Raw genomic sequence first — 20,148 nt, 5'->3', positions numbered from 1 at the left:
ATGAGAAAGATGGGGTTAGAGCTCTGGAGTCCCACACACCTCCCTGTTACAGCGACAGCATTGGGTTAAAGAATTCCCAGCACCATGTGCAATAGGGGTGGTCCCTGAGCATCATGCAGCCTTGAGGGGCTCCTTCCAAATCCCCAAGGTACAAAGACCTGAACTACAGTAGTTAGGTGCACCTGGGCAGCAATGCTCAGGGGTGGTTTCAGTGGCCTGTACCAGACTTTCACTGGAGCTATAGCAGGAGAGATTGGAAGGACTGGGAGGGTGTAGGGAGAGCATGGAGTGGGAGTTGCACAGCTGTTTGAGGTTGCTGAGGAGCAGGGGAGGAAGGAAAGGAGGAGTCAGAAAGTAAATGGAGGATTGCGAGGAGGTGGGTTGAAGGGAACTCATAAAGGACTTGATCCCTGACTCAGTGACGTCAATGGCAACACACTCAGCGACTGCAGTGGGTAGCTAATCAGGCCCAGAGTCCACATAAATATCTGAACCTTGCAGTGGTTACATGAGTGTGTGCTCAGAAAGGTCAGAGGTTATGGGCTGGATGCAGGAGTCCCTGGGGGAAGTTTTCTGGCTGGCGTTATGCAGGAGGTCAGAGCAGATGATCAGGGAGCTCCCCCGACCTGTACCTGGCTCTCTGCTTCAGGGAAAGCTGGGATGGCTGTTAGACTTGGTCCTGGGAAAGGAGTGGCTCCGCGGTTTGCCAGTGGGCTGAACTCTCACACCACCAACCCGACTGAAGGGAGGAGGCGAACGGTGGGAGAAGGGCAGGGAGGAAACAAAATACAAATTTCCCTCCTGCTTCTGGCTGGGTCCTGGCAGCACTGATTGCAGAGTTGGGGGCTTCTCTTGCTCCCCTATGTTTCACTAGAAAGGATGATTTATTTTTGAAATAATAAAACAAAACAAGTCAAGGCTTCCTCTGTGGTTTTGGGGAAGTAGGTGATGTCAGGCTCATTAATCATGCAGCACTCTGTCATGAGGGGTGGCAGGAACACCCAGCCTGGGCAACTAGAGAAACTTCAATGGTTGAGCTGCAGTTGGTGTCATCACAGGATATAGGCAACTGAAAAGTAATGAAATCTACGCAAAGCAAAATCTCTGAGCTGTTAGGAAACCCCAGAATCAGCACCCTGGGAATATCACAGAAAGAAGGGGTTCAGGCTGCACAGGGCCCAGGAAACAAATCACTCTTTCTGGAACAGTTCTCTCAACTCTTTGTCATTGCCTCGCCCACAGCACTTTTGCAGGAGCCCCTCCTCTCTGATTCTTCCCCTCCACTTCCCTCTTCCTCCTCCAAGCTCTCATTAAGGAGAGACCAGCAAGGATTCAGGCCAGACCACGTCCAGTTGGATATTTCCAGGTTTGTTTTTTTTATTTGTGTATTAATATAGTGATCACGACACAAGGGACCATCAGCCCCAGTAGAGCTGTGCATAGGGCAGTTCCTAGAAGGTGCAAGCTTCCTGACACGTTCCTATCACAGGTTTCAGAGTGGTAGCAATGTTAGTCTGTATCAGCAAAAAGAACGAGGAGTACTTGTGGCACCTTAGAGACTAACCAATTTATTTGGGCATAAGCTTTCCTGGGCTAAAACCCACTTCATCAGATGCATGGAGTGAAAAATACAGAAGGAAGATATATATACAGAGAACATGAAAAGATGGGGGTTGCCTTACCAACTCTATCGAGACAAATCAATTACAGTGGGCTATTATCAGCAGGAGGAAAAATCACTTTTATAGTGGTAATCAGGATGGCCCATTTCAAACAGCTGACAAGAAGGTGTGAGTAACAGTAGGGGGAAAATTAGTATGGGGAAATAAACTAAAAATTATGTAATAACCCATCCACTCCCAGTCCCCACAAGAGATCCACTTCCTGGACACTACAGTTCAAATCAGCGATGGTCACACAAACACCACCCTTTACCGGAAACCTACTGACCGCTATACTTACCTACATGCCTCCAGCTTTCATCCAAACCACATCACACGATCCACTGGCTACAGCTAAGCTCTAAAGACACAACCGCATTTGCTCCAATCCCTCAGACAGAGACAAACACCTACAGGATCTCTATCAAGGATTCTTAAAACTACAATACCCACCTGCTGAAGTGAAGAAACAGATTGACAGAGCCAGAAGAGTACCCAGAAGTCACCTACTACAGGACAGGCCCAACAAAGAAAATAACAGAACGCCACTAGCTGTCACCTTCAGCCCCCAACTAAAACCCCTCCAGCACATCATCAAGGATCTACAACCTATCCTGAAGGACGATCCCTCATTCTCACAGACCTTGGGAGACAGGCCAGTTCTCAATTACAGATAGCCCCCCAACCTGAAGCAAATACTCACCAGCAACCACACACCACACAACAAAAACACCAACCCAGGAACCAAACCCTGCAACGTACCCCGGTGCCAATTCTGTCCACATATCTATTCAAGTGACACCTTCACAGGACCTAATCACATTAGCCATGCCATCAGGGGCTCGTTCACCTGCACATCTACCAACGTGATATATGCCATCATGTGCCAGCAATGCCCCTCTGCCATGTACATTGGCCAAACCGGACAGTCTCTTCGCAAAAGAATAAATGGACACAAATCAGAAATCAGGAATCATAACATTCAAAAATCAGTAGGAGAACACTTCAACCTCCCTGGTCACTCAATAACAGACCTAAAAGTGGCAATTCTTCAACAAAAAAAAATTCAAAAACAGACTCCAAAGTGAAACTGCAGAACTGAAATTAATTGGCAAACTGGACACCATCAGATTAGGCCTGAATAAAGACTGGGAGTCGTTGGGTCACTACAAATCCTAAACCTAATTTCCCCAATACTAATTTTCCCCTACAGTTACTCACACCTTCTTGCCAACTGTTTGAAATGGGCCACTCTCATCAACACTTCAAAAGTTATTTTTCCTCCTTTGGTATCCTGCTGTCAATTGAATTGTCTTGTTAGACTGACCTCACACTTGGTAAGGCAACTCACATCTTTTCATGTATTTATACCTGCTCCTGTATTTTCCACTCCATGCATCTGATGAAGTGGGTTTTAGCCCATGAAAGCTTATGCTCAAATAAGTTTGTTAGTCTCTAAGGTGCCACAAGGACTCCTTGTTCCTATCACAGCATCTCAGTCCTGTCCTGCAAAAGCTCAATAAAGACAATAGACATCTCAGTGATTAGCTGCCCTAGAGATGTCACACTCAGTGTGGAGAGTGCAAATCCTGTCCGCAGCATAGCACCCAGTTTTTAAGTTAGTTGCAGATGCATGGACCTGGCTCACATTCAGAAACTAGTGGTTTGGAAGCAGCTACAGCTGCATCACATTCCTGAATGAATCTGAAATCTAGAAAGTCTCCAGCAAGGCAGCTTAAAGGCTCCGCATACAAGACTGCATCCCAGATTCATTTTCAGGCTATTGTTTGAATTAAAATTGCTATGAATGACTCTAGAGAGGAGGAGAATTAGATTTCATACTATGCATGCTTTTGTATTACCTTCCACACTTCACTCCAGGACACAGCAGCTTTCCTGTCTCCAGTGCTACAAATCTCTGCACCTCCAGGAAGTGAACCACACACACTAGAAGAAAGCATCCCCATCTGTGTAGCAGAAAGTACTGAAGTAACTAGCTGGCTGTGTTACAGTACCACATGCTACACTGCCATCTCACACTCACTGCAGCATCTGCTTATCCTAACACATCTGTGCTTGCCTGTCGGTGTAACAGGAGGGAAATGTATTCCACATGCCAGTGCCCTCAGTCCTGCTCAAACTGAAAGGGTGCGGTTTTGGGTGATGCTAAGAGCTCTATGAAAAGCAGAAATAAGACAGAGAATTGGGCAGGAAGTGAGGTCATCACTTATAAGCCTGGGGCTGTGCTGATGTCATCATGCAACTCAGTGGCAGGAAGTGATATGGGAGCAGGAGTCAAAGAGGAAACCGAATCAAACAACTGAGGTTAACAAACTTGGCATTCATCCTGTGGCATCTCCAGGGACTTTCTAAGAAATCAAGATTGGGTTTGGCTCCCCGACGTCAGTTAGCTTGCTTTGCACGCCAGGTTAAACGCCACCAACGGTAAAGGGATGAGGGTGCAGCTGTGCTGACCGCATGTCAGTGTTAATGACAACTTCTACCTCTTGCTGGTTCCCTTTCCCTACCCACTCAAGGGAAAGCATTAAAGGACCAGTTTCCTGCAAAATTCACTGATGGTAAAACTTCATTCTGCACAAGTCTTTGTGAGAGAAATGGGCTCAAGCTGCAAAGGTCAAATCTGGATTCAAACTTTTCCAAGGGTCTGGTGTATTCAGAACCAAGGTTTTAGCTGTGGCCCATCTCTAAATTTATGACAATGGTATTACTTTTACCCAGCACCATTCATCCTAGAGAATCTCAAAGCACTTTACAATCGGATATACACACTATATGCTAAAAGAAAAGGTGTACTTTTGGCACCTTAGAGACTAACATATTGATCAGAGCATAAGCTTTTGTGAGCTACAGCTTACTTCATCGGATGCATGCAGTGGAAAATACAGCGGGGAGATTTTATATACACAGAGAATATGAAGCTAATGCTCAAATCAATTTGTTAGTCTCTAAGGTGCCACAAGTCCTCCTTTTCTTTTTGCGGATATCGACTAACATGGCTGCTACTCTGAAACCTGACACTATATGCTGCTGTCATTTCATCGACCACTGAAATGTTAGCATCTCTGGTAAAATCCCAGCCACCGTTTAACAGCACACAATACTAACCGAGAGTTTACGACTGGAAGGGGAGAGGAACAGCATACTGGAGGCAGCATGAAGTTATCCAGAATGGAATTTATCCATGACAATAACAACTTCCACACTCTCCTGAAAAGAGCAGAAGAGCCTTCACTCCTATTTTTAAGGCCAGAAGGGACCTCATCTAGTCTGACTTCTTGCATAACACAGCCCAGAGAATTTCATCCAGTGATTCATGCATCAAGCCCATAATTTCTGGTTGATCTTAAATACATCCAAAGTGGCCAGAACCTCAGTCTCATAACTTCTTGGAAAACCAGAAGTACAGTGCTTCCTCTCTCTGCCTGTAACAGCATGCTGGACTATTCAGTACTGATACAGAGGGAAGTGTCATATACTGGCTTTGCATACTGATGCAAAAAGAAAAGGAGGACTTGTGGCACCTTAGAGACTAACCAGTTTATTTGATCATAAGCTTTCGTGAGCTACAGCTCACTTCATCGGATGCATACTGTGGAAACTGCAGAAGACATACTGATGCAGTGTTCCTTGGAGGTCTTGCATTCAAGTACTGACACACACAACACTGCTTAGTTTCTAAGATCCAGCAGAGTCCTAGCATATGGTGTTATAGATGCTGGGATATATACATGGTTTACTGCAAGGATGGCTGTATATTTTAACTGTGTGTAATTCTGTGTATCTAATCCCAAACCTCCTGTGGCAGGCGGTGAATTAGAATTCAGGTCACTGCTCTCTTGGGAATATCCTTCCTGAGTTTCTTTCTCCTGGATCAGTAGCTGAGGCTGTAAAGAAAAAACAAACAAACCACCAACAAACAACACAGAAATCATGTCAGAGAAGATAAAATACAACCAAACGAATTAGATCCGAACAAAAAAATCTTTAATTAGTGCCTTTTAAACAATTAGCTGTGCAGGAGTGAGGACAGGCCCATCTTCTCAGCCTGTGCCCATGCTGGCTGTATGTGCGCATGCACTCAATGTGTATTGTGTGTGGTGTCAGGATGTGTTCCTGTGGTATATGCGTATGTGATGTCTGAGAGTGTGGAAATGGTTGTTGAAGGCATTCAGTTATTATGCTATTTGTGAGGGAGGCAGCCCCGCAGCCTGTGCAATGTCGGTTTAGTGGGGAACACTCTCACCTATGATGCAGGCGCACAAGACAGCAAACCAGCAATTCCAGCCTGCCTGTGGAATATCAGAAATAGAAATCGATTGCAGTCTATGAAACTAGAGGGTAGCCATTCAGCTCTGCTCTCGTCTCATTTCTAGCCCATTTAACCCATTTGCAGATGAAAAATAAAGAGGACCGTATGTGCACCAGTGTGCTGGATTTACAGAAAGTTTGATACTCATATCAATTTACCATAGATCCTGAAACTATCAAGATAAACCCATTGGTCTATTCCTCCTTGATGCTTTATATCACACTGAGGATAGTAAAGGATGGCATCACAATAGGACACAAGCCACTGATCAGATTTCACTATCAGTATGCATAGATTCCAAGACCAGAAGGGACCATTGCCCAGGGGTGGGCAAACTTTTTGGCCTGAGGGCCACATCTGGGTATGGACATTGTATGGTGAGCCATGAATGCTCATGAAATTAGGGGTTGGGATGCAGGAGGGGGTGAGGGCTCTGGCTGGGGGTGCAGGCTATGGGATAGGGCCAGGGATGAAGGCTTTGGGGTCCAGGAGGGGGTTGGGGGTGGAGCAGAGGGGCTCAGAATAATGGAGGGGGCTCCAGGATGAGGCAGGGGGTTGGGGTGTGGGAGGGGGTATGGGCTCTGGGCCGGGGGTGTGGGTTCCAGGGTGGGGCCCGGGGGCTCTGGGCCGGGGCTGAGGGGTTCGGAGTGCAGGAGGGGGCTCCAGGATGGGGGAAGGGGGTTGGGGTCTGGGGCGGGGGGTGAGGGCTCTGGCTGGGGGTGCGGACTCTGTGGTGGGGCTGGGGATGAGGGGTTTGGGGTGCCGGAGGGGGCTCCAGGCTGGGATTGAGGGGTTTGGAGGGTGAGAGGGGGATCAGGGCTGGGACAGGGGGTTGGGGCACGGGAGGGGGTCAGAGGTGCAGGCTCCGGGCAGCGCTTACCAGAAGCAGCGGTATGTCCCCACTCTGGCTCCTATGTGGAGGCGCAGTTAGGCAGCTCTGCACACTGCCTGGTCTGTGGGCACTGCCCCCGCAGCTCCCATTGCCATGGTTCCTGGCCAATGGGAGCTGCAGAGCCTGTGCTTGTGGTGGGGGCAGTGTGCGGAGCCCCCTGGCTGCCTGTACGCATAGGAGCCAGAGTGGGGACATGCCGCTGCTTCCGGGGGCCGCATGGAGCCACGGCACATGCAGAGCGGTGCAAGCCCCTGACCCGGCTCCCTGGCGGGAGCTCGAAAGCTGCATTAAAAGGTCTGACAGGTTGGATGCAGCCCGTAGTTTGCCCATCCCAATCTACTTTGACCTTCTGAACAACACAGGCCACAGAGCTTCCCCCAAATAATCCCTTTTAAACTAGAACATATCCTTTTTCTTTTTTTTTAAAGGCATCCAATCTTGATTTAAAAATTGCCAGTGATGGAGAATCCACCATGACATTTGGCACATTGTTCCAATTACCCTCACTTAAATATTTACACCTTATTTCTAGCTTCAGTTTCCACCATTGGATTATGTTCTACCTTTGCCTGCTAGATTATAGAGCCCATTATCAAATCTTTGTTCCCCATGTAGGTACTTATGGAGTGATCAAGTCACCCCGTAACATTCTCTTATGAATTGGTTGACTTGCACCTGTGCTCTAGTTTCCTCCCTTGCTGGTTCTTCTGTGCACCATGGTACTCTAACTACTAAGGATGCTTCATGGAAAGAGGGCTCCTAGATACCACTGTGTCAGGGGCTTAGGTCCAAACATCAGGCTGACCCCAGCTCCTGGAGTCCTATTAGCATTTTACAGGTGTTCATTAAACACCAAAAGGCATTGTGCTTTACCCACCTGGGCTGTAATTTAATCCATTTTCATAAGCTAAGGAAGAGTTGGGCCAGGTCAGTACGTGGAAAGATGACCTCCAAGGAAGAAACAGGAGATGCAGGAAGTAGTAGTGGTGGCTTAGTAAGGATTTCTGTCAATACTAAGCCAGTGGCCCTCTATGGCACCAGGGAGAGCTGCGCTGCAGGATAAGATGTAAAATTGAGGTCCTGGCCAATTGTGGTCATTAAACATCCCATGGCACTTTTTTCAAGAGCAGCGGTGTAAACCACAAATTCCATCTTGGGAAACTATATTTTACCTCCCTGGATTGCCCTTATAGTTTTATATGCATAAAGTCTCTTTCCTTTCCTCCTCTCCTAAAACTCTTGTGTAATGTTGCTGTGTTCTGTTAAATGCCTGCTCTATTCCACCCAGTCTCATCCTCGGCACTGAAAGAGGCAGGGGTCCTGTCGAAAAAAATAGTATGGGATCAGATAATTAAAGACTGTATCATAATGCATCGGCACAAAGGAACAAAATTTGAGTTGCACAGGCATCCTTAATGCTGGCATTCCTAATTTTGGGGTGTTTGACTTTGCAGCTGTAATGTCCTTTTAACTAGAGCTGGTTCAAATCAGAATTTCTGTCCTGTAGAAATGGCGATATTGTGAAATTTGGTTTCAGCTGGAATTGGGACGGAAAAGTGAAATATCACAGAACAGTAAGTGCAAAAAAAAGGTTGATTCAAAACCTTTCATTTCAACATTGCTGAATCGAACTCTTTCATTTTGGTTTGTTGAGCCTGTTGAAATGTTTTGTTTGAGGTTGGTTCAGCATTAATCTGTGCCTGCATCAGCTGCTATGGTGTCTCATAGACGTTTCAATTCAAGGTCCCCCTATTCTCCTCTGTGGGCTGGCGCTCTCTGGCTGGACCACATCTTCATGATGGAAATGCATGGTTACGTTAACTCCCATGATGCATCACATCATTTCAGCCAGAGAGAAGACTGTGGTGCATAATGGGAGATGCAGTCTCGTCAGGGAGTCTGGCCCATAGAGAAGAACACGGGCAGGAAGCACCTGAACTACCGTCTCCCATGAGACACTGCATCAGCGGACACAGACTAACACCGAACTGCCCTGACACAAAACTTTTTGATTCAATTTGAGCTGAAAATGTTCTGATTTGGGTCAACCCAACCCAAAAGGATCTATTTTGTTTAGATTTTTCTGATGGGAAATAAAAAAAAATTCCCTGAGGGGAAATTTTCAATTTTGTGAAAACCAATTTCCAATGAAAAAACATTGGTGGAAAATTCCCAACCAGCTCTACTTTTTAATGTAGTTTTTTTTGTGATGTAATACATAAAAATGTGAACGGATGTTTTAGCTGTCAAAGGACAGTGCAAGGCTATGCCACATAGGGACAATTCTTTATTTTACTTGGTTTTGTGTTCAAGAACCCTCGGTAACTGTATTTGGATACTCGCTGCCTTTTCTGTCTGTCTGAGGTAGTTAGTTATATGGTCCTCATTAACATGGTATCTTAGTGTCTCACAAGCTTTAATATGTTTATCCTCATAACACCCCTGAGAGGCAGGGCAGGACTGTTATCCCCATTGTACAGATAGGGAAACTGAGGCACAGAGAGACAGACTGACTTACCCAAAGTCACACAGGAAGTTTATGGCAGAGCAGAGAAATCAGGCCCCAAACTAGTGCCCTAACTGTTGGACAATACTTCCTCTGCTGGAACAACCTTTTCTGCCTAGCTCAATTATTTCATGTTGGAAGAATGTCTTAGTCCTTCTCTCTCAGTTCTTCCTACTCCTCCTCACCTCACTTTCTCTTTAGAGCCCCAGGGAGATATCCATATGCCTTTAAACTCATGCCTGGCTGCCCTCCCCTCCACCCATTGCACTTCAAATGCCACCTGGGGTGATCCTGGTCTCTACCCATGTCAGGCACACTGAACAGTTGCGAAGTGGGCTGAGAATCATGGCTAAGCCAGTCTCCTTCCTACATGTTAGTGTCAGTTTAACCACAGGGCAGACTGTGCCAGCAGGTGTTTGACAGCTGGTTAGTGCTTACCCCCCTCCCGTCTAAGTCATGCTCTTTAGGGAGCCTCAGCTTTCTGTGTATTTACTTGCTTAGATTTCTGCAGCTCTATAATAATAGTGCTTTCCAACTGCTGCTAAACTCATTGCTCAGATAAACAGAGGCATCACTATCATGATGACAATGTTTCATGCACTCATCCCAACAGAGACCCACCAGAGCTCCGCTCACACAAGTATCCAGCCTCACCTATCTTCTTACTGACCTAGGAGAAAAGATGCGTCTTGTGGCAATAACTAGAGATGAACCAACTCAGATTATTACAGACCAATGGGTAAATTTATCAGGAGTATAAACCAACCACCACTAACTCTCATCAAGGATTGGCAGCTTCTCCCTTTGCATACACCTACTGTAGCTTGATGGTAACACAATTCACGGGCATAGGACACCTTTGTCTATCCCCCTTGACTGAGACCCCTTTTGCCTCCTATACCTCTTCTTAGAAGTTCAAGTTTGCTGCCTTCAAGGCCAGACTGCTTGGAACACCCATATGACAACAGATCTCCTTAAAACTACAAGTGGTGAGAATAAGAACAGAGAAAATGGAATTTAAACAAAAGAAATGTTTTGCTTAACAACCCTCAATTTACACTTCTCAGAAGCTGAACTAGCTGCTGCCTTCTCAGCTCAGTTACAGAGAAGAAAAGGCACCCCTGTGTATTTAAAGAGCAATTACCTTCTCCGGCCTCCCCTGTCATGCTGGACTAGAAAGAGTTTCCACCACCCTGTTTATCAAGTATCCTGAGGTCATCTTCTATCCCCCCAAACATTTTTTTCTGCCAACCTCCCCAGCCAGGTTAACCCCCAGGGGAATCTCTCTCTTCCCAAGTTTCAAGTTCAGCAGCTTACAAATCATTCTGAAGTTCCTACCTGTGTTTGTACAGCACCTAGCACAAGGGGAACAAGGTCCATGACTAGGACTCCTAAGCACTACAGTGATCACCTCCCCCACCCCCGACCTTTCATCTGTCCCAGAAGGACTATCGATGTACTCCTCAGCTAATCTGCTTGCTGTGTACAGAGTTTTGGGTTTCCGATCCATGAGTTACACTTTCAACTCCTGAGCGCACAGCATATAAAACTGTTCCATTTCAATCAGCCCAAAGGCCTCTTCTGTTGTGATGAGTCCTCTCCCATATACCCATCTCCTCCAAACTGAGCAGCAACTTCAGAATACCCCTCAATACCCTGCTTCCAAGCTCCCTGAAATTTCTTTCTGTATGAGTCACAGGTCTCTTCAAATTTCTGCAGCAAAGTGGTTTTAAACTTGTCATTCAAACAGTCTTCACTGGCCATTGAGATCATGCTGCTAACATTAACCATTCGGTAAGGGAGCTAGAAACTGCATCTTATCCACAGCAGCTACCCAGTTCAGTGTGCACCTTCATTCAAAGCCTTTAGAAAACATAGATGGTACCACCTTCTTTATGTTTAGGAAACAGCTCAAGAGCTACATTGCCTGTGGAATTAGATGTGTGATTTCTATCTCCACTTACCCAATAGCTTAGCCTCTGGCTGTGCAACCACTCAGTGACCACTTCATGATAATGCCGTCTGTCATGTTCTCCCTTCTTATGTTGGCATTTTAATTCCTACTCCACACACTATCTTTCCTGCAGCTGTAGTCACTTTGTCTCCAGCTGGTCTTTCTTCCACTCCCAGACCCATTTGCCCTGAGCACTCTGCCCAGGTGATGCTCTGCTGTTCTTCCTGTCACTGCAGACATTCCATTCATCCTCCAAGCTCCCTGCTGAGGTCTCATCCTCCACCTTGGATTCTCCAGCTTCTCCTGGCCTGCTGTGGCCCTGGTCTCCCTCAACTTCCTCAGGCCCTGACCTGGCTCCTGGCACTGGCTGTGACTGGTTCCTCCCTTGCGAGGTTTCTCCATTCTCTGCAGTTCCTGAGCCTCCATTTGGCTGCATGTGACCATGGATACAACACTTGCTTTTGTTGGTTGCTGAAGTTGCTAAAGTAGTTTTCTTTCCCCACACAGCTCTATTGCTACTCCTCCTTTAACATCTCGTAGCTCACCTCCTCCTTCTGCCTTTTCCTAATCTTAACCCAAAAAGAAAATAAGTATAGAACAGATTTTCTTTCCCCCCTCTATAATTCTTGTTTTTTCACCTGTTGCTTCTTATGAGTTTTCACCACAGCCAGACCCAATATGCTGCTATCACTGCAAACCAAACACTACCTCCAACTCCCATCACCTAGGTCCTTCAGCCTCACCCCTTGCGTTTGCCTGCCATAGCCTGAAGGCCACACAACTCAATGGGATAGGACACCTTTGTCCATGGCCCTTGACCAAGACTGGGAGGAGAGCGTAAGTTCCAGAACTCCTTTTGCCTTCTGTACCCTCCTTAGAGATTGCTCCCTTCAGGGCCAGGGCTAAAAGCCCCACACAACAGTGGATTTCCTTAGAATTAGAGGCATTGAAAGTAAAAAGAGAGAAGAGGAAATTAAAACAGAAGAAGTGTTTAGAGTATTGCCTCTGGATTTACACTTCTCACAAGCTGAACTAGATGTGGCCTTTTCTCAGCTGGATGCCAGAGAAGAAAAGGCCATTTGATATGTAAATAGCATTTCTCTTCTCTGGCCTTCCCTGTGGGAGATTCAGCCCTGAGCTATGTCCAGAGGACATTCCTCCCTCACGAACTGTTTGTCAAGTGCTTCCTCCTAGGAGTACTGTATTAGGGGAGGTTTCAGAGGAACAGCCGTGTTAGTCTGTATTCGCAAAAAGAAAAGGAGTACTTGTGGCACCTTAGAGACTAACCAATTTATTTGAGCATGAGCTTTCGTGAGCCACAGCTCACTTCATCAGCAAGGGGAGCTCACCTTGCAATCCTTCCAAGTTGTGGCACTTCCCCCATGGGAATTCCCTCCCTCCAAGCCTCAAGTGCAGCCCTTCATTGGTTGCTCTGAAAGAAGCCAATGAACCTATCTGGCTTATATGTTTATCATGGGTCTATCCATTGTTCTGGGGATAGGTATCAGAGCATGACTTCAGTCTGGCTTCAGTGGAGTTTTTTAATCCTATCCTCCCTCCGTACTTATCTTCCTTGGTTATAAATATATATTATTGATGAATCAGATCATCTGTCACAGGAAGGGTCTCAACTTGGACCAGTCTGGTCAAAGCCATAAGAAGGCTTGGGAGTAGGAAGCTTGCAGAACTGATTTAACGCAGCATTAGTTTCTGACACAAGTTTCCCCTCATGCCTGTGGGTTCCCTGAGCTCCAACTCCCATCTCCCACAGCCTTCTTATTACATTCTTAGGGAGGAATTCCATGGGCATCATCTTCTGAGTTCATAGATTTTAGGGCCGGAAGGATGCACTGTGATCATCTAGTACAGTGGTCTCCAAACTTTTTACGCCCAAGATCACTTTTTGAATTTAAGGGCAACCCAGGATCTACCCCGCCCCTTCCCCAAAGCCCCGCCCCACTCACTCCATCCCCCCCTCTGTCCATCACTCGCTCTCCCCCACACTCACTCACTTTCACTGGGCTGGGGTAGGGGTTTGGGAGGGGGTGCAGGCTCTGGGATGGGGCAGAGGGGTTTGCAGTGTGGGAGGGAGCTCTGGGCTGAGCCTGGAACAGGAGGTTTGGGTGCAGGAGGGGGTGAGAAGTGCAAGCTCTAGGAGGGAGTTTGGGTGCAGGAGGGGGCTCTGGGAGACTGTATGGGCTGCTGGCTCTGAGAGGGGGCTCAGGGATGGGGGTTGGGGTGTGGCCTCCTGCCGGGCAGCACTTACCTCTGGTGGCTCCTGGTCGGTGGCAGGTGCAGCAAGGCTAAGGCAGGCTCCCTGCCTACCCCGGCCCCACGCCTCTCCCAGAAGGGGCCAACGCACCCCTGTGGCCTGGGATGGGGGCATGTGTCTCCTCGTGCTGCCCCTCTCTGCAAGCACCACCCTCACAGTTCCCATTGGCCACAGCTCCCTGTTCCCGGCCAATGGGAGCTGCGGGCACGGTGCTTGCAGGCAGGAGAAGTGTGCGGAGGGAGACCCCTGCCCACAAACCCCCCAGCCCCGGGCCATGAGGTGTGCTGGCTGCTTCTGGGAGCAGAATGGGACCAGGGTAGGCAGGGAGCCTGTCTTAGCAGCAGCCACACTGCGCCGCCAGAGATCGCAATCGACTGGGAGGTCCTCTAGGATTGACCAGTCGATCGCGATAAACTGGTTAGTGACCACTGATCTAGTCTGACCTCCTGCATAACAGGTCACAGAATTTCACTCACAGATTCCTGCAACTAGCCCATATCTTGTGGTTGAGCTAGATCATTCTGTTTAGAAAGACACCGCATTTTTACTTAAAGACGTAAAGTGAAGAGAATCCACCATATTCCTTGGTAAATTGTTCTAACAGCTAATTACCCTCTTTGTTACAAATGCACATCTTCAGGCTAGAAATAAAGCATCTAGCTTCATCTTCCAGACCTTGGGTCTCTTTATGTCTTTGTCTCCTAGATTAATGAACCCTCTGCTGTCAGAGTTCTAGGTTTCTCACTCCAGTGACCTTCTCTTTCCCTTGAATTCTAAATTCCCCTTTTGAAATGAACCTGAAATCTATGAATCCCTCTTACTCCATCAGAATTCCCAAGGAAAGCACAGTTCTTGCTGAGAAACTCAGGAATCTTTGCTTTTGAAGCATCAGGAATAGGGAGTGGAAGAGAGTTGCTTCCTGAATTAAGTGTAACATATTGCCAGAGGTTCTTGAATAAGAATGTTTTTGCAGCATGTTCAGCCCCTGGGGGTGGCAGGGGAGAGGAAGGAGGAAGAATCTTGCTCTCCTATCTGGCCAGGTCAGTGCTCAAGACCCAAAGAAGGTTGCATCAGGGCTTCCTAGGCTGAAAGAGCATCAGCACAGCTAAGAAGCTTGAGAAGAGGAGCAGACCAGAAAGATGGGGGATCCTCTGGGCTTTGAGAGAAGGAACTCAAGGAGAAGGAACAAAAGAGGATTTTGATGTCATTGTACTTACCCACTTTCGGGGTCTCCCTCTTGGTCTTTTCTCAGCTGAAGATTCTACCTTTAGTTATAACAAAAGACATGATCTAGTCCTCTTTCATAACTTATTGCACTTGTGATCAACACATTAAGGCCATGTCTGCATTACAGTGGCACAGCTATAACATTGTAGTGCCATGCTGTAGATGCTTCCTACAGCAATGAAAAGGGTTTTTCCATCACTGTAGGAACCCCACCTCCCCAAGTGATGGTAGTTGGGTCGACAGAAGCATTCTTCAATTGATCTAGCTGCATCTACACCATGCGTTGGATCAGCATGGGTACAGCACTCGGGTGTGTGTGTGAATTTTTCATAGTGACAGTGTTCAGAGATGTGAATTTTTTTACACCCCATAACACTGTAGCTATGTTGCCCTAACTTTTAAGTGTAGGCGAGGCCTAAACTTGGTCAGGGTGACTTCATTTTAAAGTCTTCCTGTGTGACTGCGGATTATGATTAGGAGTATACTAACTAGGAGGAGGTGGCAGGGTCTTAGGAGGAAGAGGAGAAGGCAAATAGTGGTGATGACCTGGTAGAGACAGAGGAAGCAGAGGAGGTTGCTGGCCAGGCATCAGAGAGGAGGAGGACAGGCAGACGTGGATTAGGAGCAGGCAAATTAGGATTAAGACTAGGACACCTAGAAGGAGGAGCTCTATGGGAAGGAGGACTTGGGAGATGACTAAACAGATGAAGCAGAAGACGGAGGCAGCCTAGAGGAGGATATCAACCAGGCAGAATTGGAGGATGTCAGAGGAGTAGGCAAATTAGGATGAAGACAAAAACAAGTAGGAGGAGGCGGAACCAGGAGGTGGAGACTTAGGAGAAGGACTGGGCAGTGGAAGCGGAGGCAGTGGACTGAGGGAAGGAGGAACATGATTAGGAGGCACAGAGTGCCAGATGGGGACTACGGTGTAGGAGAAGCACGAGGAGGAGGAAAGACACAGTGGAAGAGGAGAAGGATGAGGAGGAGGACCACCACTAGGAGGAGTAGGGTGAGGAGGAGGATAACTATGACTAGGAGGACAATTAGGATGAGGAGGAAGATGATGCTGAGGCTGACAATGACTAGGACGAAGAAAAGAAGGAGGCAGCCCTTTGGGTGCCAGAGGCTTAGTGTGAAAAGGCTTAGGATGACTACAAAGAGGACTAGGCAGGGCTGACAAAAAGGGAGAAGGATGAAGACGACTAGGCAGCAGCAGATGATAGAGGACAATCAGTGGTGGCAGACAGAGTGCAGAGGGTGATGATGTAATGGTAACAGTGGGAGAGGAGTGTAAAGTTTGTCAGAGCTTAAAGACTTAAACAAAACTGAAAAAGGAGATGACACAAACTGCCTGCCTTTAAATGAGAGAGCGCCTCTCTCGTGCTCTCCCAGCAAAAGCCTGGAGGAGAGAAGGATTTGCTTTCTGGTGAGCTCTGCATCCTCCCATAAGCTGAGCACGTGCCATGGTCTCTTACCGTCTGCCCATCGCGGGCATTCCGTTTTTTGCTTCCTTTTGGCCTTCCTCGTGGTTTCTTTAGGGGCAAAGGTCCCAGAAGCTCCTGCTTGGACAAAAAGAGGGTAACTGTTACTCTGACACTCTGAACACCAAGCAGTCAAACGATAACTTCAAGTATGTAGCCCAGTGTATTTCCTGCTGCGGCCCGTGGACCAAGAGCGGCACCCAACACACTTGATGGTGTTCCACAGAGTGCTGGCTAGTCACATGGCACTGGCTCTGCTCCTTGTTTCCAGTGGCTAAACTGCATTAGAAGACAGTTAAAGTACATTTGCAGAACATACAGTATCCAGGGAAGAAGGAGGGCCCAGTGGTGAGGGTGCTAGCCTGGGACTTGACCACAGGGGTTCAATTCCCCACTCTCTACCACAGGCGTCCTATGCGACCTTGGGCAAGACACAATCTCTCTGTGCCCCAGTTCCCCATCCTACCTCACATGGTGGTTGTGAGGTGCTCTGATACTACAGCAATGGGAGTCAGAGACATTCTCAAGATAGATACATACTTTCCTGTGCTAAAAATTGCTAAAAGGATGTTATGCAGCTGGGAATAGGAGGTGTCCCTTGTGCCCCCCCTCCCCCCGAAAGCATGATAGAACTCCTGATGTAACCCCTAAAGGTTCCCAGGAAAGTATACACCTTATACCGGCTGCAAGGGATCACACGTTCTAGAGCTAAAATGCAGCCACTGCTGGGTATGGAACACAGCAGCACTACAGAACAGTGCAGGACAGCGAGCAAAGAACACCTGCTCCAATTTAAACTGCCGAGGGAGTTCAGGAAGTAGTTACCTGAATTGGAATTTTGCCAACACACCAGGGTTAACTTCTCAACTCTCGCTGAAAGTACCAAGGGACCACAAGCAGTTAGGAAGCCCTTGATTTTATGTCACCTCTGAAAGACAGTGCATCTAAGCAGCACAGTGCCACCTATTCAGTACTGACTCAGAAGGCATCTTGCTTTCACTGGATCAGTACCCACAGGAGAATAAAGCTTTATAGAAGCATAGAAAGGGAAGAAGAGAGAAAAAGTATTTGGTTGTATAAAGCAAACCTATATGAATTGGCACATGCACAGGAATTGGCTCACATTCTGTGGGTTCCTTATTTAAACTCTGATGGAAAAAAGTAAAAACAAGCAGGGTTCTTTGTTTTAAGTTTGTAAATGAGGAGAGTGTGAGATGTATTATGTTGAAAGCCCTGGAGGCAGAAGTCCTCTGTTTATCCATAGGACAGAAGCTGTACAAGCTCTCTCTTCCCCTCCCTATTAATATGCCTTGGTTCTGCCCTGAAAGGCTGACCTCTATGGAGAGAAAGCAATTCAGCTATGTGATGCATAACCATGTTATGGTCCACTAAGAAGTGGATTTAGGCCTCAGACTCATTTCACACAAGCTACCAAACAGCCATCAGGTGCTACTGGCTTTCCATCACTCGTGACCTGATCTCAGTTGGAACCACCATGACCAAGACATGAAAGGATCTATACAAATCCCATTCTGAGCCTTCTAGGAGCCACCCACCTACGTAGATAGCTATAAGGAATTCACAACATGTCAGCTCAGTCATCAACTTAAAACAATCCTTTTCAATAATTGCATTTTTTTCAGAGTAGCAGCCGTGTTAGTCTGTATCCGCAAACAGAACAGGAGGACTTGTGGCACCTTAGAGACTAACAAATTTATTTGAGCATAAGGTTTCGTGGGCTACAGCCCACTTCATCAGATGCATTGAATGGAACATATAGTAAGAAGATATAGATATATACAGATATATAGATAAAGATATATACACATACAGAGAAGGTGGAAGTTGCCATACAAACTGTAAGAGGCTAATTAGTTAAGATGAGCTATTATCAGCAGGAAAAAAAAACTTTTGTAGTGATAATCAAGATGGCCCATGTAGACAGTTGACAAGAAGGTGTGAGGACACTTAACTTAGGAAAAAGAAAAGGAGTACTTGTGGCACCTTAGAGACTAACCAATTTATTTGAGCATGAGCTTTCGTGAGCTACAGCTCACTTCATCAGATGTTTACCGTGGAAACTGCAGCAGACTTTATATACACACAGAGAATATGAAACAATACCTCCTCCCACCCCACTGTCCTGCTGGTAATAGCTTATCTAAAGTGATCAACAGGTGGGCCATTTCCAGCACAAATCCAGGTTTTCTCACCCTCCACCCCCCCACACAAATTCACTCTCCTGCTGGTGCTAGCCCATCCAAAGTGACAACTCTTTACATAATCAAGTCGGGCTATTTCCTGCATAGATCCAGGTTTTCTCACATCCCCCCCACCCCCATACACACACAAACTCACTCTCCTGCTGGTAATAGCTCATCTAAACTGACCACTCTCCAAGTTTAAATCCAAGTTAAACCAGAACATCTGGGGGGGGGGGTAGGAAAAAACAAGAGGAAACAGGCTACCTTGCATAATGACTTAGCCACTCCCAGTCTCTATTTAAGCCTAAATTAATAGTATCCAATTTGCAAATGAATTCCAATTCAGCAGTTTCTCGCTGGAGTCTGGATTTGAAGTTTTTTTGTTTTAAGATAGCGACCTTCATGTCTGTGATTGCGTGACCAGAGAGATTGAAGTGTTCTCCGACTGGTTTATGAATGTTATAATTCTTGACATCTGATTTGTGTCCATTTATTCTTTTACGTAGAGACTGTCCAGTTTGACCAATGTACATGGCAGAGGGGCATTGCTGGCACATGATGGCATATATCACATTGGTGGATGTGCAGGTGAACGAGCCTCTGATAGTGTGGCTGATGTTATTAGGCCCTGTGATGGTGTCCCCTGAATAGATATGTGGGCACAATTGGCAACGGGCTTTGTTGCAAGGATAAGTTCCTGGGTTAGTGGTTCTGTTGTGTGGTATGTGGTTGTTGGTGAGTATTTGCTTCAGGTTGCGGGGCTGTCTGTAGGCAAGGACTGGCCTGTCTCCCAAGACTTGTGAGAGTGTTGGGTCATCCTTTAGGTGGGGTGGGAGGAGGTATTGTTTCATATTCTCTGTGTGTATATAAAGTCTGCTGCAGTTTCCACGGTAAACATCTGATGAAGTGAGCTGTAGCTCACGAAAGCTCATGCTCAAATAAATTGGTTAGTCTCTAAGGTGCCACAAGTACTCCTTTTCTTTTTGCGAATACAGACTAACACGGCTGTTCCTCTGAAACTTAACTTAGGGAAACAGATTCAATATGTGTAATGACCCAGCCACTCCCAGTCTCTATTCAAACCCAAGTTAATGGTATCTAGTTTGCATATTAATTCAAGCTCAGCAGTTTCTCGTTGGAGTCTGTTTTTGAAGCTTTTCTGTTGCAAAATTGCCACCCTTAAATCTTTTACTGAGTGGCCAGAGAGGTTGAAGTGTTCTCCTACTGGTTTTTGAATCTTACGATTCCTGATGTCAGATTTGTGTCCATTTATTCTTTTGCATAGACACTGTCCGGTTTGGCCAATCTACATGGCAGAGGGGCATTGCTGGCACATGATGGCATATATCACATTGGTAGATGTGCAGGTGCATTGTTTGTGTATGTGAAACTAAAGTCCTGTCCCTGTGGCCTGACTCACTAACATCTCTCTCCAGAATTCACCCTGTCTATGAAACTTACAAAAATATCAGATGTTTGCCTTCCTTTCTGACCTATTGTCGGATTCCTAGTCTTAAAAAAAAAAAGTGTCTCATTCATGCCTAAGTATAATAATCAGTTTGTATACAGGGCTCACAGATGTGGGATGACAAGTTTGTCCGGCCATGATGAGGACTTTTTC

The 20,148-nt window shown here is 46.6% G+C and overlaps 1 protein-coding gene across 7 annotated transcripts in view; it reads right to left on the bottom strand.

The window, feature by feature from the left end:
* Positions 1-20,148, bottom strand: part of LOC125640350 (uncharacterized) — a 39,835-nt gene that overhangs the window by 3,640 nt on the left and 16,047 nt on the right. For 5 of the 7 annotated variants that reach the window (XM_075130613.1, XM_075130611.1, XM_075130612.1 and 2 more), the window contains 3 exons: positions 16,318-16,401; positions 14,833-14,880; positions 5,476-5,566 (listed from right to left, as the gene is read on the bottom strand). In XM_075130613.1, the coding sequence (XP_074986714.1) occupies positions 5,476-5,566; positions 14,833-14,880; positions 16,318-16,401 (223 nt within the window). Of the gene's footprint in view, positions 1-5,475; positions 5,567-5,925; positions 5,972-14,832; positions 14,881-16,317; positions 16,402-20,148 lie in introns of those variants that run through there. The other 2 variants (XM_075130607.1, XM_075130608.1) reach the window with 2 other exon arrangements.

Source organism: Caretta caretta, chromosome 7 (genome assembly GCF_965140235.1).
Source record: "Caretta caretta isolate rCarCar2 chromosome 7, rCarCar1.hap1, whole genome shotgun sequence".
Taxonomy (NCBI): Eukaryota; Metazoa; Chordata; order Testudines; family Cheloniidae; genus Caretta; species Caretta caretta.
The sequence above is the reverse complement of the archived record's forward strand: the minus strand, read 5'-3'. Positions and strand labels throughout refer to the sequence as shown.